Below are 17,286 nucleotides of genomic sequence, written 5' to 3'. Positions count from 1 at the left end.
TACTGGCTCAAGTCAAGAGTCTCTAAGACTAGTACCTATGAATGAATAAATGCAAAACTGTCAACAACCACACTGCGTGTGCAGAATATCCTGTGCATTCAAATGAAATGTGATTAATTTTTTTATTTTTTAACAAAATCCCTAAAACCATATAAACAGACTCTGATTCAAACAACTGGATAAAGGAATTGAGGTACACATTTTTTTTTCTTTAAAACCTTCAATCTATTGTGTTCAGGAAAAAAAAAAAAAAAAAAAAAAAAAAAAAAACAGCAACAACAAATAAATAACTCTGGTGCATCAATGAAAAATAAAATCGATTTTTGTGACAGTTCAGTTCTTTTTTAAAAGTAGCTGATCTGCTTAAGACACTGATCAAGAAAGTTAAAAAAAAATGCACAATTAATAAAAGACATTCAACAAAACCACATGGTAATTGCTATAATATGTGTAGAGTAAACTATTTTTTGCACATACTACAGTCTATCACTTCATTCATTCTGTCACATTCATTACACGGTAAGTACAGTATTGGCGTAAAACCACTAACGGTCATTGTTGAAAATGGCTATGAGAAACTTTTGATGAAGGCTCTGATAAGTCTCTCAAAATAAAGGTTCAAAAAGGTCCTAGTTCCTTTCGCTTCTATAACCACAACCACACTTTAGGCAATGGCCACCAATGGCCAGTTGGCATTATTTGAATGTCATTCAACTATTTTAACATAAAGACTCCTCACTGTTCACATCTAGATTTTCCTCATCTAAATGGTATTTACCGGTCCTCGTTATGTATTTACCTTCAGACAATCCTTTTGTCACTAAATGAATTCAAGTCCCTCATACTTCACGTCCCCAATCTTAGTTTCAGAAAGCAGGATTCGGCCGTCTAGGGTGAACACCACAATGTAAGTGGCGATTTTCCCAGCATCCTCTTCTGACTTTAGGGCAACAATAATCTGGTCATCTGTATTGGGGACAAACTTGAAGGAAGAAAAGCCATGCGTAGGGTTCAGGGGACCAACGTTTCTCACTTTAATGTCCTGGAAGTCTGGCGAGCAGCTGAGCATTAGATTGGTGCCCCGTCGCTCATCTGCTGTCTCATCATACCGCTCACTGCTAGCACGTCGTGGAAGAAAGAACCAGCGTTGTAATGTATCACTCCAAGCTGCAGACTCATGTATGAGGTACCCTGAGATGACAATAGAAAGGAAATGAACAGGACTGAAAATGAAACATTAATTCTTAATGACTGAACACTAGTGAATCTCACTAGTTAGATTTTTAAGATTGTGTCAGACAGATTTACCAGGCGGATTGATGCCTGCAGCGCTGCGGAGAGCATTGTACTTTGGAACCCAGTTCTGGTGCTGTACATCTCCGTGGAATCCCACCACTTTTACCCACTCAGGATTGTCATTGAGCACTTCCCCATTGGTGGTGGTCCACTCCTTCCCCAAACCCCCCACATATAGGTGCTCGTCCTTTACTGCAAGCCACTCAGCCTTAAATCCTAGAGAATGTCAGAAAAAACACAGATATCATGTGTGAATTGTTTGTACTGTATTACATTCATTATTATAGATTTATTTTACATTCAAGGAGAAGTTTACTTCCAGAACAAAAATTTGCAGACAATTTACTCACCCCCTTGTCATCCAAGATGTTCATGTCTTTCTTTCAAATTATGTTTTTTTGAGGAAAGTCATTCAGCATTTTTCTCCATATAGTGGACTTCTATGGTGCCCCGAGTATAAACTTCCAAAGTGCAGTTTAAATTCGGCTTCAAACGATCCCAGCCAAGGAAGAAGGGTCTCATCTTGTGAAACAATTGGTTATTTTCATAAAAATAAAACAATTTATATACTTTTTAATGTCAACGCTTGTCTTGTCTTACTCTGCCAGAACTGTTTTTTTCTGGTTCATGACAGTTAAAGGTATGTTGAAAAACTCAAAATCGTCCTATATTCCTGTTTTACCTTTTTTGTTAAGGGTGTTTGATCTTCTTTGCAAAGACTGGGTCGGTACTTCTGTAGCGATGTAGGATCATTTTGAAATGATTTTTGAAGTTGAGGGAGAAAATACGATAGAATACGAAAATACCAGAATACACAGAGTTCAGGGAGAGCAAGACAAGACGAGTGTTTGAGATTAAAAAGTATTTAAATTGTTTTTTTTTTTTTTTAATGAAAATAACCAATTGTTTCACTAGATAAGACCCCTCTTCCTCGGCTGGGATCGCTTACAACCGCGTTTGAAGCCGCATTTAAACTGCATTTTGAAAGTTCAAACTCGGGGCACCATAACAGTCCATTATATGGAGAAAAATGCAGAAATGTTTTCCCTCAAAAAAACATAATTTCTTTACGACTGAAGAAAGAAAGACATGGACATCTTGGATTCTTGGATGACAAGGGGTGAGTACGTTGTGAAGGTCACTAACAACATCAAGACTCTCCCAGTAATGAATGATGGATATCTAAAAATATGTCTTATGAGCAGGCAGGTTGGTTATACATATGCCACTGTTGGTTTAACAGGTTGAAATCAATTGTTTCATCAATTGGCAGTGCTGACATTAGACATACTGGTGGAACTGGTTTAGAGATTACTGGCATATTATGGATATTGTCACTTTTTCTTTAGCGTGCAAACTCTTCTCAGTTCAAGGTTCAGTTGTTGTGGCTTCAAGTTACTACCACTGCTTATAGTAGTAGCTTTACCTACTTTCCTTTATTTACAAATAAGACATAAACAGGCAGATACATGTGATGAAACAGTTTCTTGGGAAATCAGTCCCAACAACTCAACAAAGAGCGCTCTTCCACCCTCAATACCCATGACTAAGGTGAAAATATTTGGGATTTTTGGATTGCAAATAGGGTACTAGAGCAACACCAACCTTTTGAAACAGAGCCATCGCCATCTGGCAGTATGACCCAGGGCACTGCCTTAAGTCCATCTATGTTATATATAACACCCGTACGATCATCCACGCTGTACAGTTTGCCATTAAACACCACTAATTCGGAGAGCTCCATGCCCCGACCCTTCTCTGCCAGATGGCTTTCCAAGACCACCCTGTCCTGATCCCATTCGACCGCCACTGTGTCTCCACTCTCTGACACCAGGAGGTGACCCTTCAGCATGTAGCTGAACCAGGTCAGCTTTTTGTCGCTGAGCGAGTTCGTGTCCAGATCCGCGATGACCCCTATACGGTAGCGTGTGCCCTGTGCCGTGCGCTCTGGTGGACTGAGAGGGTATGTGTCATTATAGTGGCCCTCCGTTCTCACCTCCTGATGGTTTAACTTCAAACCGTATTTGCCTCTGGGTTGGGGGTGAAAGGGCAAAAGCTGCATGTAGATGAGGAGGACAAGGGTTAGTGCTGACACTACCAGCACAATGGCTTTCCATTTGATGCGGAAACGCGAGTCAGTGGTGTTGGTCATGGAAGTCAGCATTGGGAGTCCTCCAACAGAGATGCGCAGAGAGTTCATTGGCTCATTTTGGTTAAGACGTGCATAGCCTGGAGAAACAGGCATTAGGGAGGGACAGCAGCCACACCTACGGAGGGAACAGAAAACATATATAGGTCAACGTGACACATTTACAAATATCCCACCTCTCCCAGACATCCCGGGAGTCTTCTGCATATTGACAGTGGCTCCCTGATGGGTGTAAATTATGTGCAGCATTCTGGAAATCGAGCAAGCAGGTAACTTTGTTTCCACCTTGTATGAAGATACGTTTCATCTCCTGTGACCACCGGTGTTAGGTTTTTAATGAGACGCTACTTCATCACACTCTATAAAAGATTCACTGGAGTGCTGAGTGCATACCATCTTGGTTTATGAGTAAGCAGAAAAGAAAGTGAATAAACTCTACTCTTTTCCTGTTAATGTACATAACAACCTGTTCATCTAGTTCATTCTGGTTTTACCCAACTTGTATGTCTTGTATGTTTTTCTTTCATCATCACAAGCTTTTTTATTCTGAGAGTTACTGGATCTGGCCAAACAGGTCCTGAAACACAGACAGTAAAAAAACCCAAAAGGTCCCACAAATTAAGCCCTGTCACTACGGCTGATATACAGTCAATTAGTGACCTCCAGTGTTAAATTCCTTGCATGTGTGACATCTGATTACACATGCACATGAACTTTTCCATTTTGGCTAAACTCAACTTAACTGTGCCTTAGTTGGAGAAAAAAAAAAACCAAAAAAACAAACTCACAGTCTTGCTTTTACAAGTCTAAACTGTGTGATTACTGGTGCACTAGAAGCACCAAATGGAACTGCAATATAATGTTCTTCAAATATGGGACAGTTGTCTACCATTGGTCAGACAAACCAATAGCTCCGCCCCAAAATCTCACCATTGGTTGAGCCAATGTACTGGGCTGGTTTTGATGTGCAAACAAATTCAGAGCAATGTTCTAATAACCAGTGTTGACTCTATTCAAGGAATTTCAATTGACCAAATTACTTAGCTAACAAATGTTTGGAAAAAATGTTGCAACACTTTTAAAACTTTTGCATTGGTGACAAACCTGTTTAGCGACTTTGTTTCTCTTTATCATTTACTCTAACAGTCAATCTTTCAATGAGACACACAGGTGCAAAGGTTACACATTTAAAGACTCCCCTTAAGTTTGTAAACAACAAATATATTAAAGTAGATTATCAAATAGCTAATCTTTCTACACTAAAATAATTACATAAAAATGACAAGCAAGTGATAAAACACTCTTGTCTTATCAAAGGAAAAGACTACTTAATTAAACCCAAGACACCAGACACTTACCAGCTTCTCCAGCTATGACAGGATACACTGACGCCACAGCACTTTGTGCAGGAAATGAATATTGTTGACGTGGAGGTAAGGAGTGGCTTGGTGAACGGACAGAAGATATTCAAAGTGAAAACAGGTACGGCTGGATATTACAGCTATGAAGTGAAACCAGTTAACCGGTTTAAAAGGTTAAGCTCAATTCTCACGTTTGAAGAACTGTTGGCAGTTCTTATTCACAAGTGTGTAATGTTCATTACTCCAACTTTTAGACTCTGTACTGAACCATAACATACCCTAAAGGGCTATACTACTGGAATATAGTTTGTTAATGATTTGTTGATCTGAAATGTTAATATTTAACACAACTAGTGTAAAGTCTAAAACAATACCATCTCTGAATCTACATAGACAAAGGACAGGGTGTAAATTATATGGATAATTGTTAAAGACATAACACACACAGTTTCTGCCAATCTCATGTTAATCTTGAGTACCTATAGAGTAGTATCGCATCCTATGTATCTCTGAAGTGTCTTTAGTTTTATCAGATTTATTAAAGACAGATACAGCTGTACTGCTTCTTTCCTAAAACAACTGAACTCCTAGGGGCGTATACTCTATCATACGTCCAACACGTTTTTTGAGACATGTTTAACATGAGAATCCAAGTCTTTACTATGTTGTTTCTTAAATGATCCACATACGTTTTTTGTTTTTAATCATAGTTGTTCATGAGTCCCTTGTTTGTCCTGAACAGTGAAATGCCTGCTGTTCTTCAGAAAAATTCTGAATTCTTCAGTGCTTTTGAACCCTTTCCAACAATGACTGTATGATTTTGATATCCATCTTTTCACACTGAGGACGACTGAGAGACTCATATACTCAAACTCAAACACTCACTGACGCTTCAGAAGGAAAACCATGCATTAAGAGCCAGGGGGTGAAAACTTTTTGAATTTGAAGATTCAGGGTAAATTTAACTTATTTTGTCTTCTGGGAAACATGTAAGTATCTTCTGCAGGTTCTGAAAGGCAGTACTAAATGAAATAAAAATATGATATTTAGGCAAAATAAGAAAAATGTACACATCTTCATTCTGTTCAAAAGTTTTCACCCCCCGACTCATCGTGTTTAAACCTTCTGTAAAAGTTTCATATGACTCCCTCAGTTGTCCTCAGTGTGAAAAGATGAATCTCAAAATCATTGTTGGAAAGGGTTCAAATGCACAAAAATGCTGAAAAACTAAAGAATTTGTGGGACCTGAAGGATTTTTTCTGAAGAACAGCAGACAGTTTAACTTTTCAGGGAAAACAAGGGACTCATTAACAACTATCACTAAATTAACAAACTAACAACAACAACAACAACAACAAAAAACAGCTGTGGATCATTCAGGTAACAACACAGTTTTAGAAATCAAGCATATGCAAACTTTTGAACAGGGTAATTTTTATAAATTCAACTATTATTTCCTCTTATGGACTATATGCAAACATCTTTTACGAGAAATGCCTTATTCTGGTCAGGGCTAAATAAAAAATAACATGCATTTTGTATGATCCCTCTTATTTTGATAAAAATTATTAACATTTTGCAGATTTTGCAAGGTGTATGTAAACTTTAGATTTTTTTTTTCCTCCAAATCAGGGCCTTAAAGCAAAATGGAGCTTTGTTTTGACCAGTTTTAAGGCTGCTCAAAGACATATTTACTTAAATCAACTAATCAAAAAGGCCAAGCATCACATTTTCTCCCTAAGGCAATCAGCCATATTTTTGTAATTCACATACTAACCAGACAGCACACATATACGTCCGCAAAATGTGTTAAAGACCACTTGATCTGAAAAGCATCTCCTGTGTGCAAACATCAGACAGATATCTGTAAGATGTCAGTTTTACAAACATTCTAAATCATAAAACATATAACAGACGTCTATATGACATCTGATAGGAAACAGATGTCGGGAATAGCTGATAGCACATGCACATGCAGATCTCTGAGACATCTATTTGAAGTCTGCATTTACATCTGTAAGACATATTTTTTAGATTGTTAGCCCATCTGCAATACGTCAATAGGACGTTTCCTATCAGATGTCAAAATGATGTCTATTAGATGTCTTCAAGATGTTTATGATTTAGAATGTATGTAAAACTGACATCTTACAGACATCTGTCAGAGGTTTGTACACAGCAGATGCTTTCCAGATCAAGTGATCTTTAACAGACATCTTGCAGACGTAGGTGTGCTATATGGGACGTCTTCCAGATATAAATACAGACATCAAATAGACGTCTCCATGATGTATGCATGCTGTCAGTGTACACTATGAACTGGGGTAGATTATGCATATAAGTTTTTAGCTAAGAACACAGGTCTATCAACGGTTTCTGGATTAAGAGATGCACTTTGGTTTGAAACTATATTTCCCACAGGCACTAAAAACTAGATGGAGATCTGGAACACATTAGCACTTCTTGGCTTGTTTACAAGAGGAATTAAATTGCCTATTGATGCCATCTTTGGCACATCAATCTTAGTTTTTTGAACAATATTCGATATTCAAGATATTTTGTAATTTTATATTGTTTGTTTAAATCCCACAATAATATCTCCAATATTCAACGTACTGTCTGGCCCTAATTTGAATTGCACTCTGCATGAACAGACTCTGATCTAAATATTTCATTGGCAACTGAAATGGGAAAAATCTAATGTAGGAAGGCAATTGAAAATGACTGAACATTAAAATTTGTGTTGCTACTTCATTGTACTCGTCATCAAAGGCAAAATGCAGCAACTGCATCAGTAATGGCACTGAGGAAATGGCTTCAAAGGTCTTTGATTACATTTTGATTGATCTGATATGAATTTCCGCACTATTATTATGCATCACATTAGACTTTCACCGTTTTGCAAAACATCTTTTGCCCTTTTGATTGTGTGGAAACCTTTGTTCCATTTAAAAAAAAAAAGAAAACTAGAAAATTCTGTATAATATTCACATTCTCATTTTACTGACATAAAATGAAACATTACTCTTACGAGCAATCAAAAATTCTTTGTTTTAAAATAATACGGCCCCACTTTATATTAGGTGGTCTTAACTACTTTGTATTTACATTTAAATTACTCAGTTTAACATACTATAAGCAATTCAGGGCATTTGTAAACCTTTGGTAATGACTGGTTCTTGCATCATCTGATAACAAAGTCTTCAACGAAATTACCAAATATGTATTAGTATTGCATCTTGTTTCCTATTATTTGCTCACTGAACCACTACTGTCACACTTATACTGGCCTTTGTCCATTAATATTATCCATTAATTTATTTAAGGAGCAAATTTAACTAGGTCAGTTGACTCTGCCATCTGTTTGTTTGTTTTAATTTTCTGTAATAAATGTAAATAATCCCTGGATTATTCAGCAGTGACATCCTAAAAGTACAATATTCTACAAATAAAAACAGTTTTATCAGTTACAAAAAGAAAGCTAACGTTAAATTAAAAACTCGGATGTGTATCTATGAACTATCTATTTATGAGCTCAATAATAAGAAATTAATTAGGGCTGTTGAGCTAACTAGCAAAATCTTTAATCACGTGATGTAAACATTCACAGCTGGACCAATCGGAGAGCGTTTCTTTTTATCTATTCAATCTGATATTTGTTACCCAAAGATATAAAACACTTTATACAATTCTACTTCTCTATCTGTTCAGTCAGATATTTGGTATAAAGCGTTAGTTAAACAGTACATTTGACAAGAGTTCATCTCTTGCCCTCTATTGACATTAACATGCACTACTGTCTCACATATTCGGTTGTGAAAAGATCGCACACAAGCGAAGGGCAGCAAAACCACATATTCGGTGAAGGAATTTCTTTATTTGAATTAATTTTGATTTTATTCCACAAAGTCGTGTTTGCATGGCCCACATGACAGTGACATGTCAAGACCCACAATGAATTTCTGCATGAACCCAGTGCAGTGTTCTCTAGCTAAAGGTATTTTTAAAAGCACTATACTTACGGGAGGGTGGAAGACAAGGCAAAAAATGAATCCGGTCTGTTGATGATCAAACAGCGACTTGTGAACTCTCATTCCTCACGGATCCAATCAGGCAGCTCTGCGCATCCCTGCCACTTCCGCAATCGAGGGCGTGATCGAAACCGTGCGCGTCGAACCAGGTCTTTCCGCTCGCACTTGCGTACTTTTTACGCATGCACGCAGGAGCTACTACAGCAATAAAAACGTTTCATATTACAGCATGCAACACGTTACATAGCTATATTCTAAAAAATGCAAACAATAAAAAGTACTAATAAAAAGGCGGCACGAGTATAATAAAAAGTGTCATATTATCATATTACTATAAAATAACACTTTAATGTTAACACGTTACCTGTTAACGTTAATGCACTGTGAACTAATATGAACAAATGAGCGACTGTATTTTAATTAGCTAACATTAACAAAGATTAATAGTGTAGTAAATGTACTGTTCATTGTTCGTTCGTTAGTTAATACATTATGTTAACGTTACCCCATATAAGCTATACAGTAATACCCGTTTGATTTTACATTTATACAATGCAATATAGTAGGCTTTTTACATTAATTTATTATTATGAATTTACTAAAAACAAAAGACAGTCTTAGAGCAAGACCATATCAGTGGAGAACATGGCTATTACAATAGACTATTTCAATGTCTGCAATATTTCTCAGGAAAGGTTTTTGTTGTTGGTGGTGTTTTTTTATTTTTTTTGCACAATAACATAGTTACGACATCTTCCAGCAACATTAACATGCAAACCAGCCAACCCTTAGTTCTAATTAGCTAAACATAAAATGTAGTATACTAAACATATAATGTAGTATACCTGAGTTTGTGATATATGTAAATTAGAATGAATTAATTAATTCTATGGGTCATTCCTGGGATTTTGTGTCACCAGTAAAGATCATGGTATCATTTCCCTAAACTGTTAAACAACAACAATTTTAAAGTTGTCTTTTGCATAAATATCACCTTTTGAACTTTTAGCATGTTTATTTATTTATTTTTTTGTTTGTTTTAATTATTCTAAACATTTTACAGCATTTTAAACCACCAAATAGCACAAGTTTCCCTACGTCCCCAGGCATGTGTCTGCCATTTTGATGAACAGAACACTTTTTTTTTTCATTTTTACATTTTGTCATGTTGTTTGGTATATCAGTAATAGTTTTCTCTAATATATATATATATATATATATATATATTCCAAGTATTAAATTCATTAAAATAATAATAATAAAGGTATTTAGCTTGTTCCTCAAAATACTGTCCACCCTGTTATATTCGACTACTGGCCATTTAAATACAAGTTGGAAAAAATGAAGTTACACCATAACAAATGGCTGACATCATTTCACCGGAGGGAAAACACTGGGAAGGTGGGTGAGAGCCTCTGTTTTGTTAAATTTCTGTTTTACTTATGTCTTTCCAATTTGATGTGGTCAACTTCAACATGTCCACCCTGTTAAGAGGAATAATAAAAAAGTAAATAGAAATTCTTTACTTGACAGACCTGTAATGGCTGATTTTAGATCAAAATATTCACTCTGTTAGTGTCCACCCTGTTAAGTCAGAAAACCTAATAGGGTGGACACATTTAGTAAATGGATCCTTAAATTTATATACGTAAGGCTGACCAAAAATATTTTTCACATCTTAAACATCTGTTTACATCTTCCTATCATAATTACACAACAACTGATTTAAAAAAAGTTTACTTTTTAAGTGTTGTGATGTCCAAAAGGCACCGAATACTAGGAATGACCCATTTTCCTCCAGGGTGGACATGGAAAAATGGTAATATTATAAAGTTCAAAAGGTGTTATTTATGTCAAAGACAACTTTTTGTTGTTGATATTGAACATTTTAAGGCAATAATAAAATGATCTTAACTGGGGACACAAAAGGTACCGAATCCCAGGAATGACCTCTATATGTAGCCTCCAATGTAAGGCACAAAAATCATGCTTAAGTTAGAATTTTTTTGTAGTTACACAACCATGCAATGCGTTGTGTATTTGTAACATTTACACAATATCCTTTAGACTGAGATATTATCTGACTTCTACTCCACACAATAGATAGTTGACTCCCAATATTACACAGACCTTATGATGAAAGTTATATTCAACAATCAGCACCGGTGACCTATATTATTGATAAAAAACAAGGCTACAATAATATTAACAAATCTAAATAGATTAGGGTAAACAGGAATAGTTCACCCACAAATAAAACCCCTATTTTTTTCACCCTAATGTTCTTCCAAACTTTCGTACTTCTGCAAAACATAAAAAAAGAACATATTTGTGAATTAAAGAACAACACAGACTTTCTTTGGATTAAATAAATCAGATTTCAAACAGGACACAAGAAGTCACTGATATCTGTTAACATTAGACAGAATCAAGTGTTTATTGTGCAGCATTTCCGTACAAAATGAAAATGTTGCAATACCTGCTGTTACAAAAACAGTTGCAAAGTAACAGAAAGACACAACGATTATGTGCTAAAACAGAACTGTGTAAAGAAAATCTCCCTACCTTTAACAAAACAACCATATTGAAAAGAGTTACTTAGTGGCCAACTTAGATTATAATTTATTCTAGTTTCTTTTTGTCATGTTAGGGAAATGAATAAAAAAGTAAAAGTGGTCTAAAATAGTCAATGCAGAAATACATTAATAGAAATATGAGAAATCCTAGCAATTAATTTCAATTCCTAGACAATCATTTCAAAATAATGCACAATTTCAACAGTAAGAGGTAGGAATCTCGCAGTGAATTTGGCCTGACATAAAAGAACATTTTAAAGGTAAACTGCCAGAAGTCATCAACAACATTACATTGTATAATTGTTTAACACTTCAAAACTCAGGTGCTTAAAGATTACAAATAAGGCTTATTATCCACACAAAGCCTATTGTCTGTCACAAATTAAATTAAAGCACGTTTACAGTAGTTTACTCATTCATTTCTTTCCTCACAACCTCAATCCAACTATTCATCTATTATCTATTCAACAAAACTGAAGTTAGCAGTTAATAAAGCCATATGGCAATAGGTTTAGTGCATACTTTTCAACAAATGTGATATTTGGCAATGCTTTTAAGGAATTACTCAATTGTGGTAATGTATTTGGCACAAAGAGTTCACTTTCTATAGTCTGCATAGGAGGAATTTTGTTTCGATTTTACTTTTAAGGCACGTCAGTTATGTAGACTTCATATGTGATTGTGCATTCAAGACATGGAATAAAGCAAATTCCATCGGGTTCGTAAATGTATAAACTGCAGCTGGTGTTGAATCTGTTTTCAGAAACTAATTTGGAGGAACAAAAACCCAGCAAGGGAATTCTGCAGAAGTGCAAACTTTTTACACCTTGGGTTACGTTTAGAATTTGCATCCAAACAAAATAAAAATAAATAACTTGTTCAAACATGAAAATACACACTAGCAAAGCACACCAATCCCAGGTCACATTTTAAACTCTTATGGAATAGGAAAAAGTGGAGCGTATGAAACAGTCCACACAGGTGAGCCTCTCAGAAGCGTTAAAATGCCTTCACCCTTAGTACGCTGGAGGCTGATACCCTCCCTGTCCTGTAGAACTGGCAGCAAATGGGGACTGCTGGTAACCCTCTGGAGCACCACTATATGCCGAAGGGTACGGGGAAGTATGGTCACTGGCTGGATCATTGTAGCCTAGGCCAACCTCGTCCATCCCTTGGCGGTATCGTCGAAATGCGAGCACAGTAAGCAGGGCCTTCAGGAAAAAAAGGTGACATCAGTTTACACAGACAAGGAGACCATCAGGCATAAACAGGATGTCTAATAAAGTAAGACGTGCTCACCCAGGTGGCAGTGGAGAAGAAGGAAAAGGTCACCACAGCTCGAGCTGCATCAACTGGGGCGGCTGTGTGATCAGTGCGAGACCACTGGTTGGCTAGGACGCAGAAACACACGAACCACAGGAACGTCCACACACCTGATGAGAAAGCGGAGAGAAATGTAAAAGGTTTGTTCCTCCAAAGGTGAAAACTCTGTCATCATTTACTTAACCCCAACTACTTTTGTTCCTCTTTATAAACACAAATCAAAATAGTTTTAATGAAACCTAAGAAGTTTCTGTCCGGCCACTGAAAGTACATGCAACCAAAACTTTGACATTTCATAAAGACAAAGTAATCCGCATTAACAGTTTGTACTAATGTGTGACGAATGCACATCCGATACTATATTTGATGCGCTCTATGTACGTTTTGATCATGAAAAATTGAATAAACATTTTAAATGTAATCTTTTTATCATATGACGTGATCAAATCTCTTTACAAGACTTGTTTGACTTGTTTTTAAGATGCCTACATGACCCTTTTGGATCTACTAAGTTCTGGTTGTGCAAACTTTCAATGGATGGAAACCAGAATTTTGAGGGCCGCAAATCGATTAGTTGTGATTAATCGATTCAAAATAAAAGTTTACGTTTGCATACTATGTGCGTGTGTACTGTGTATATTTATTATGTATATATAAATACACGCATACATGTATAACTAAAAAAGGAAAAATGTGTTTAATTTTATATGCAAAATATTTAGATATATAATAGAAATTACAAATTTACATTAGTAAATCATTACTAAATTTATATTAAAAGCACAATGAGCATTTAAGACATCACAAGTGTGCTTTCTGAGAAAATCCTGATCAAGGCCACTGAACTGGGGAATATATGACCTTTTTTAATGTTCATATATATCTGGGGAACATAGGACCCTGGGAACATTGGTGTGCTCCCGGAGTATTATGCTGTTAGCTTAGCAACATGCTAACATCATAGAAACTCAGTTGAAACCGTGAATCGTTTCTGCCCTGATTTGCGTGGCAAGCTGAGTTACTTCCTATGTAGACACTGTTCCACATCTCCCAGTTGTGAAGTTTCATAACAGATATGATGCCGTCTACACACTGCCAGCAATTATGCCACTGAAACTGGCTGGTTGCTACTAGGCCTTTTTAATTCTGATCACCCTAATCACAATTATGAATGTCACAAATGCTAAGTTGCTATGTTGTTCCTTGTCATTCTGTGTTAACATTAAATAAATTATGCTGCTATCAGTGAACACTGAGCCACTGTGTCGATCTGTCTCTGCTGAACACAGGGCTACTGAAGTTATGGAGTTATGTCCACATGTTGGCAAAAGTCATGGACGTCAGCTCTCAATGAAAATAAATTTGAGCCACTTTGTTGTTGCATTCGCTGGCAGAACTGTGAACTGATCTTTGGAAGCTCACTAGATGTCAGATTAAAGCAAATATGGGATTTAGACACTGTACTGTATATAAATGCATGCTGCTGTAATGAAACTTAAAGTGACTGCTAAAATAAATAAATAAATAAATAAATACCCTGTAATAATTCTTACCAGAGAAAGTAAGATCAGCCAAGACAATGTATTTTCTGTCATTGGCATTGCTGATCTGGGGGAAGTAGGCATCCAGCACAGTAAAGGCAACACAGGCCAGGAAGGCTAAAATTCCAATACCAATTCCATAGCTGCAAGCACTGTCATTCTCATTGAACATGCATTTAGTGGTTTCTTCAACCTTTGCATTAATGTAGCCTTCAGAAATGATGGTAGCAAACACCACTATGGAGAAGAGCTGTGATGGAGAATTAGAAACAGAATTAGTGACAACAAAAGAATCTCTTTAATAATTCATCATCACAGTAGTAATCACACACACACACACGTCTGGTTTATTATCTTTGTGGGGACTCTCCATAGGCGCAATGGTTTGTATACTGTCCACAGTGTATTTTCTATCCCCTTACCCTAACCCTACCCCTAAACCTAACTCTTACAGAAAACTTTCTGCATTTTTACTTTCTCAAAAAATCTCATTCTGTATGATTTATAAGCTTTTGTACCCATGAGGACCTCAATTTAGGTCCCCATCGTGACATGAGTCCCCATTAGTATGTGTGTATTCAGGTTTAAGTCCCCACCAGGATATATAAACCAAAAGCACACACACACACACATTTGTTTTTGTGAATTGTGGGGACTTTCCATAGACTTCTATAGTTTTTTTACTGATTAAACGATATCGTCTATCCCCTAACCCTAACGCTACCCCTTACAGAAAACATGTTTGCATTGTTACATTTTCAGATAAACATTATTTTACTATTTTTAATCACCGCAGCCTGGTCCCCACAACGTCAAAAATTTCAGGTTTTACTATCCTGTAGCAAAAAACAAGTACACATACACCAAAGAAACTACTATTGAGAGCATTTACAGAGAACAACAGTGTCATGTTTGAATGGAAGGCGTGATGCTCTTACAAGATGTCTCCTTTGGTTATCAAAAAAAATAAATAAATAAAAAGAACTACACAGCACAGAATTAGCTCAGTAATACAGGCATTCAAGGCCCTACACCTGGTTAAAAATGCTCTGTCAAAAGGTTTAACATTTAAAATGCAAACTTTATATGTGTGAAATGTTTAGCTTGAAATGTGTGCTTACACTGTCTTTCTTAAAAACATGTCCTTGCAGTTGATAATAAAATATGAAACGGTGGCTAAAGTTGATATACAAAAGTGCAGTGTAACATGTAAGAGGTGATGAATACTGTTAATGGTTTAGAAAGAAAGAAAGAAAGAAAGAAAGAAAGAAAGAAAGAAAGAAAGAAAGAAAGAAAGAAAAGCACACGTAAACTAGTCGCATAAAAAGTATTACAGTGCTGAGCTGTGTTGACAACTTGATTTTACCCGTGTTGACAAGTCACATGATGCAGACTTCAACAAAAACCCCCAAACTATTACAGCCATATGGTCTGTGTTTTGTAACTTATGACAGCATAACTTTGTTTTGCGACTAAACTCTGTTTAACTTCCACAATTTGAGGCCAGACAGAATATTACAAACTTTTATCGAGTAGGAGCACTAGCACGATTAGCTAACGATGACTTTGATCTCACCCAACTGAACAGCCGGACGATAGTCTGCGGTCGTTTTATAAAGCTCCCGAAATCAAAGGCTCCACCGGCCAGCGATGCACCGTAAGCACTCGACTCCATGTCTGCGTTTGTGAGACTGTAGCCCCTCTTTTTTTGTCAGCGCTTCGGCAAATTGTCCAGCGTGATGATATGGAATTTACTTTCAGAATTATTTCCTGAAAGTACCGCACCACCCTTCAAGGAAGTACACGTCACGACAAAACGAACATTCCCACAGGCACTCAGTTATTATGAAATTTGCCCCCTGCTGTAGAGACGACCTGCAATGTCAGACAAACTACCAGTCAAAAGTAGTGTAAACAGTAAGACTTTAAAGTCTCTTCTGCTCACCAAGCCTGCATTTATTTGATTTAAAGTACAGCAAAAACAGTTCAATTTTGAAATAGTTTTACTATTTAAAATAACTGTTTTTAATTTGAATATATTTTGAATATATGTAATTATGTAATGTAGCCTATATATTGAATATATGTAATTTTTTCCCGTGATTTTATAGCTGAGTTTATAGCATCATTACTCATTAGGCACATGATCCTTGAGAAAAACATTTCAAAACATTTATTATGTATTAGACATTATGTTTTTTTTTTTTTTTTTTGATGAAAAGAAAGTTCAGAAGAACAGCATTTATCTGAAATGGAAATCTTTTGTAACATTATGAATGTCATTATCATCACTTTGGATTAATTTAAAGCATCCTTGCTAAATAAAAGCATGTAATTTCTTTCAAACAGAAAAAAAGATCTTTTGGATCTTTCTATTCATCAAAATAATCCTAAAAGTATTACATATGGATAATAATAATAATAATAATAATAAATGTTTCTTCAACAGCAAATCAGCATATTAGAATAATTTCTGAAGGATCATGTGACACTGAAGACTGAAGTAATGATGCTGAAAATTTTGCTTTGATCACAGGAATAAATGACATTTTAAAATAGATTCAAATAGAAAACTGTTATTTTAAATATGTGACCCTGGACCACAAAACCAGTCTTAAATAGCACGGGTATATTTGTAGCAATAGCCAAAAATACATTGTATGGGTTAAAATTATTGATTTTTATTTTATGCCAAAAATCATTAGGAAATTAAGTAAAGAACATGTTCCATGAAGATATTTTGTAAATTTCCTACTGTAAATATATCAAAACTTAATTTTTGATTAGTAATATGCATTGTTATGAACTTCATTTGGACAACTTAAAGGCAATTTTCTCAATATTTAGATTTTTTTTGCACCCTCAGATTCCAGATATTCAAATAGTTGTATCTTGACCAAATATTTTCCTATCATTACAAACCATACATCAATGGAAAGCTTATTTACTCAGCTTTCAGATGATGTATTAAAAATTGATTGGTCCAGGGTCACACACACACATATATAC

The 17,286-nt window shown here is 35.9% G+C and overlaps 2 protein-coding genes across 3 annotated transcripts; both read right to left on the bottom strand.

Moving 5' to 3' along the window:
- Positions 1-240: 240 nt before the first annotated feature.
- On the bottom strand, positions 241-8,956 carry cant1a (calcium activated nucleotidase 1a). 2 transcript variants are annotated; one of them, XM_051105137.1, is made up of 4 exons: positions 8,829-8,956; positions 2,902-3,563; positions 1,309-1,512; positions 241-1,191 (listed from the first exon to the last, which is right to left on the bottom strand). In XM_051105137.1, the coding sequence occupies exons 2-4, from the start codon at positions 3,539-3,541 to the stop codon at positions 821-823; spliced, it is 1,215 nt and encodes a 404-aa protein (XP_050961094.1). In that variant the 5' UTR covers positions 3,542-3,563; positions 8,829-8,956; the 3' UTR covers positions 241-820. The 2 variants fall into 2 exon arrangements, with proteins under 2 accessions (XP_050961094.1, XP_050961093.1); XM_051105136.1 differs by lacking the exon at positions 8,829-8,956 and adding an exon at positions 4,804-5,032.
- A 2,293-nt stretch (positions 8,957-11,249) lies between these two features.
- Positions 11,250-16,084, bottom strand: syngr2a (synaptogyrin 2a). Its single transcript, XM_051105138.1, has 4 exons — positions 15,854-16,084; positions 14,290-14,527; positions 12,713-12,846; positions 11,250-12,624 (listed from the first exon to the last, which is right to left on the bottom strand). The coding sequence occupies exons 1-4, from the start codon at positions 15,950-15,952 to the stop codon at positions 12,430-12,432; spliced, it is 666 nt and encodes a 221-aa protein (XP_050961095.1). The 5' UTR covers positions 15,953-16,084; the 3' UTR covers positions 11,250-12,429.
- Between the last annotated feature and the right edge of the window lie 1,202 nt (positions 16,085-17,286).

This window comes from Labeo rohita, unplaced genomic scaffold (assembly GCF_022985175.1).
Source record: "Labeo rohita strain BAU-BD-2019 unplaced genomic scaffold, IGBB_LRoh.1.0 scaffold_90, whole genome shotgun sequence".
Classification (NCBI taxonomy): domain Eukaryota; kingdom Metazoa; phylum Chordata; class Actinopteri; order Cypriniformes; family Cyprinidae; genus Labeo; species Labeo rohita.
This window is presented reverse-complemented; position numbering and strand designations above follow the sequence as displayed.

Excerpts from the sequence above, each read along its gene's own strand:
- cant1a (XM_051105137.1), bottom strand. The coding sequence starts at position 3,541 with ATGCCTGTTTCTCCAGGCTATGCACGTCTTAACCAAAATGAGCCAATG. Across the intron at positions 1,513-2,901 it reads CGATGGCTCTGTTTCAAAAG|GATTTAAGGCTGAGTGGCTT; the intron begins GTTGGTGTTGCT and ends GACATTCTCTAG. Across the intron at positions 1,192-1,308 it reads TGCAGGCATCAATCCGCCTG|GGTACCTCATACATGAGTCT; the intron begins GTAAATCTGTCT and ends TTGTCATCTCAG.
- syngr2a (XM_051105138.1), bottom strand. The coding sequence starts at position 15,952 with ATGGAGTCGAGTGCTTACGGTGCATCGCTGGCCGGTGGAGCCTTTGAT. Across the intron at positions 14,528-15,853 it reads TCGTCCGGCTGTTCAGTTGG|CTCTTCTCCATAGTGGTGTT; the intron begins GTGAGATCAAAG and ends TCTCCATCACAG. Across the intron at positions 12,625-12,712 it reads TCTTCTCCACTGCCACCTGG|GCCCTGCTTACTGTGCTCGC; the intron begins GTGAGCACGTCT and ends TTTTTCCTGAAG.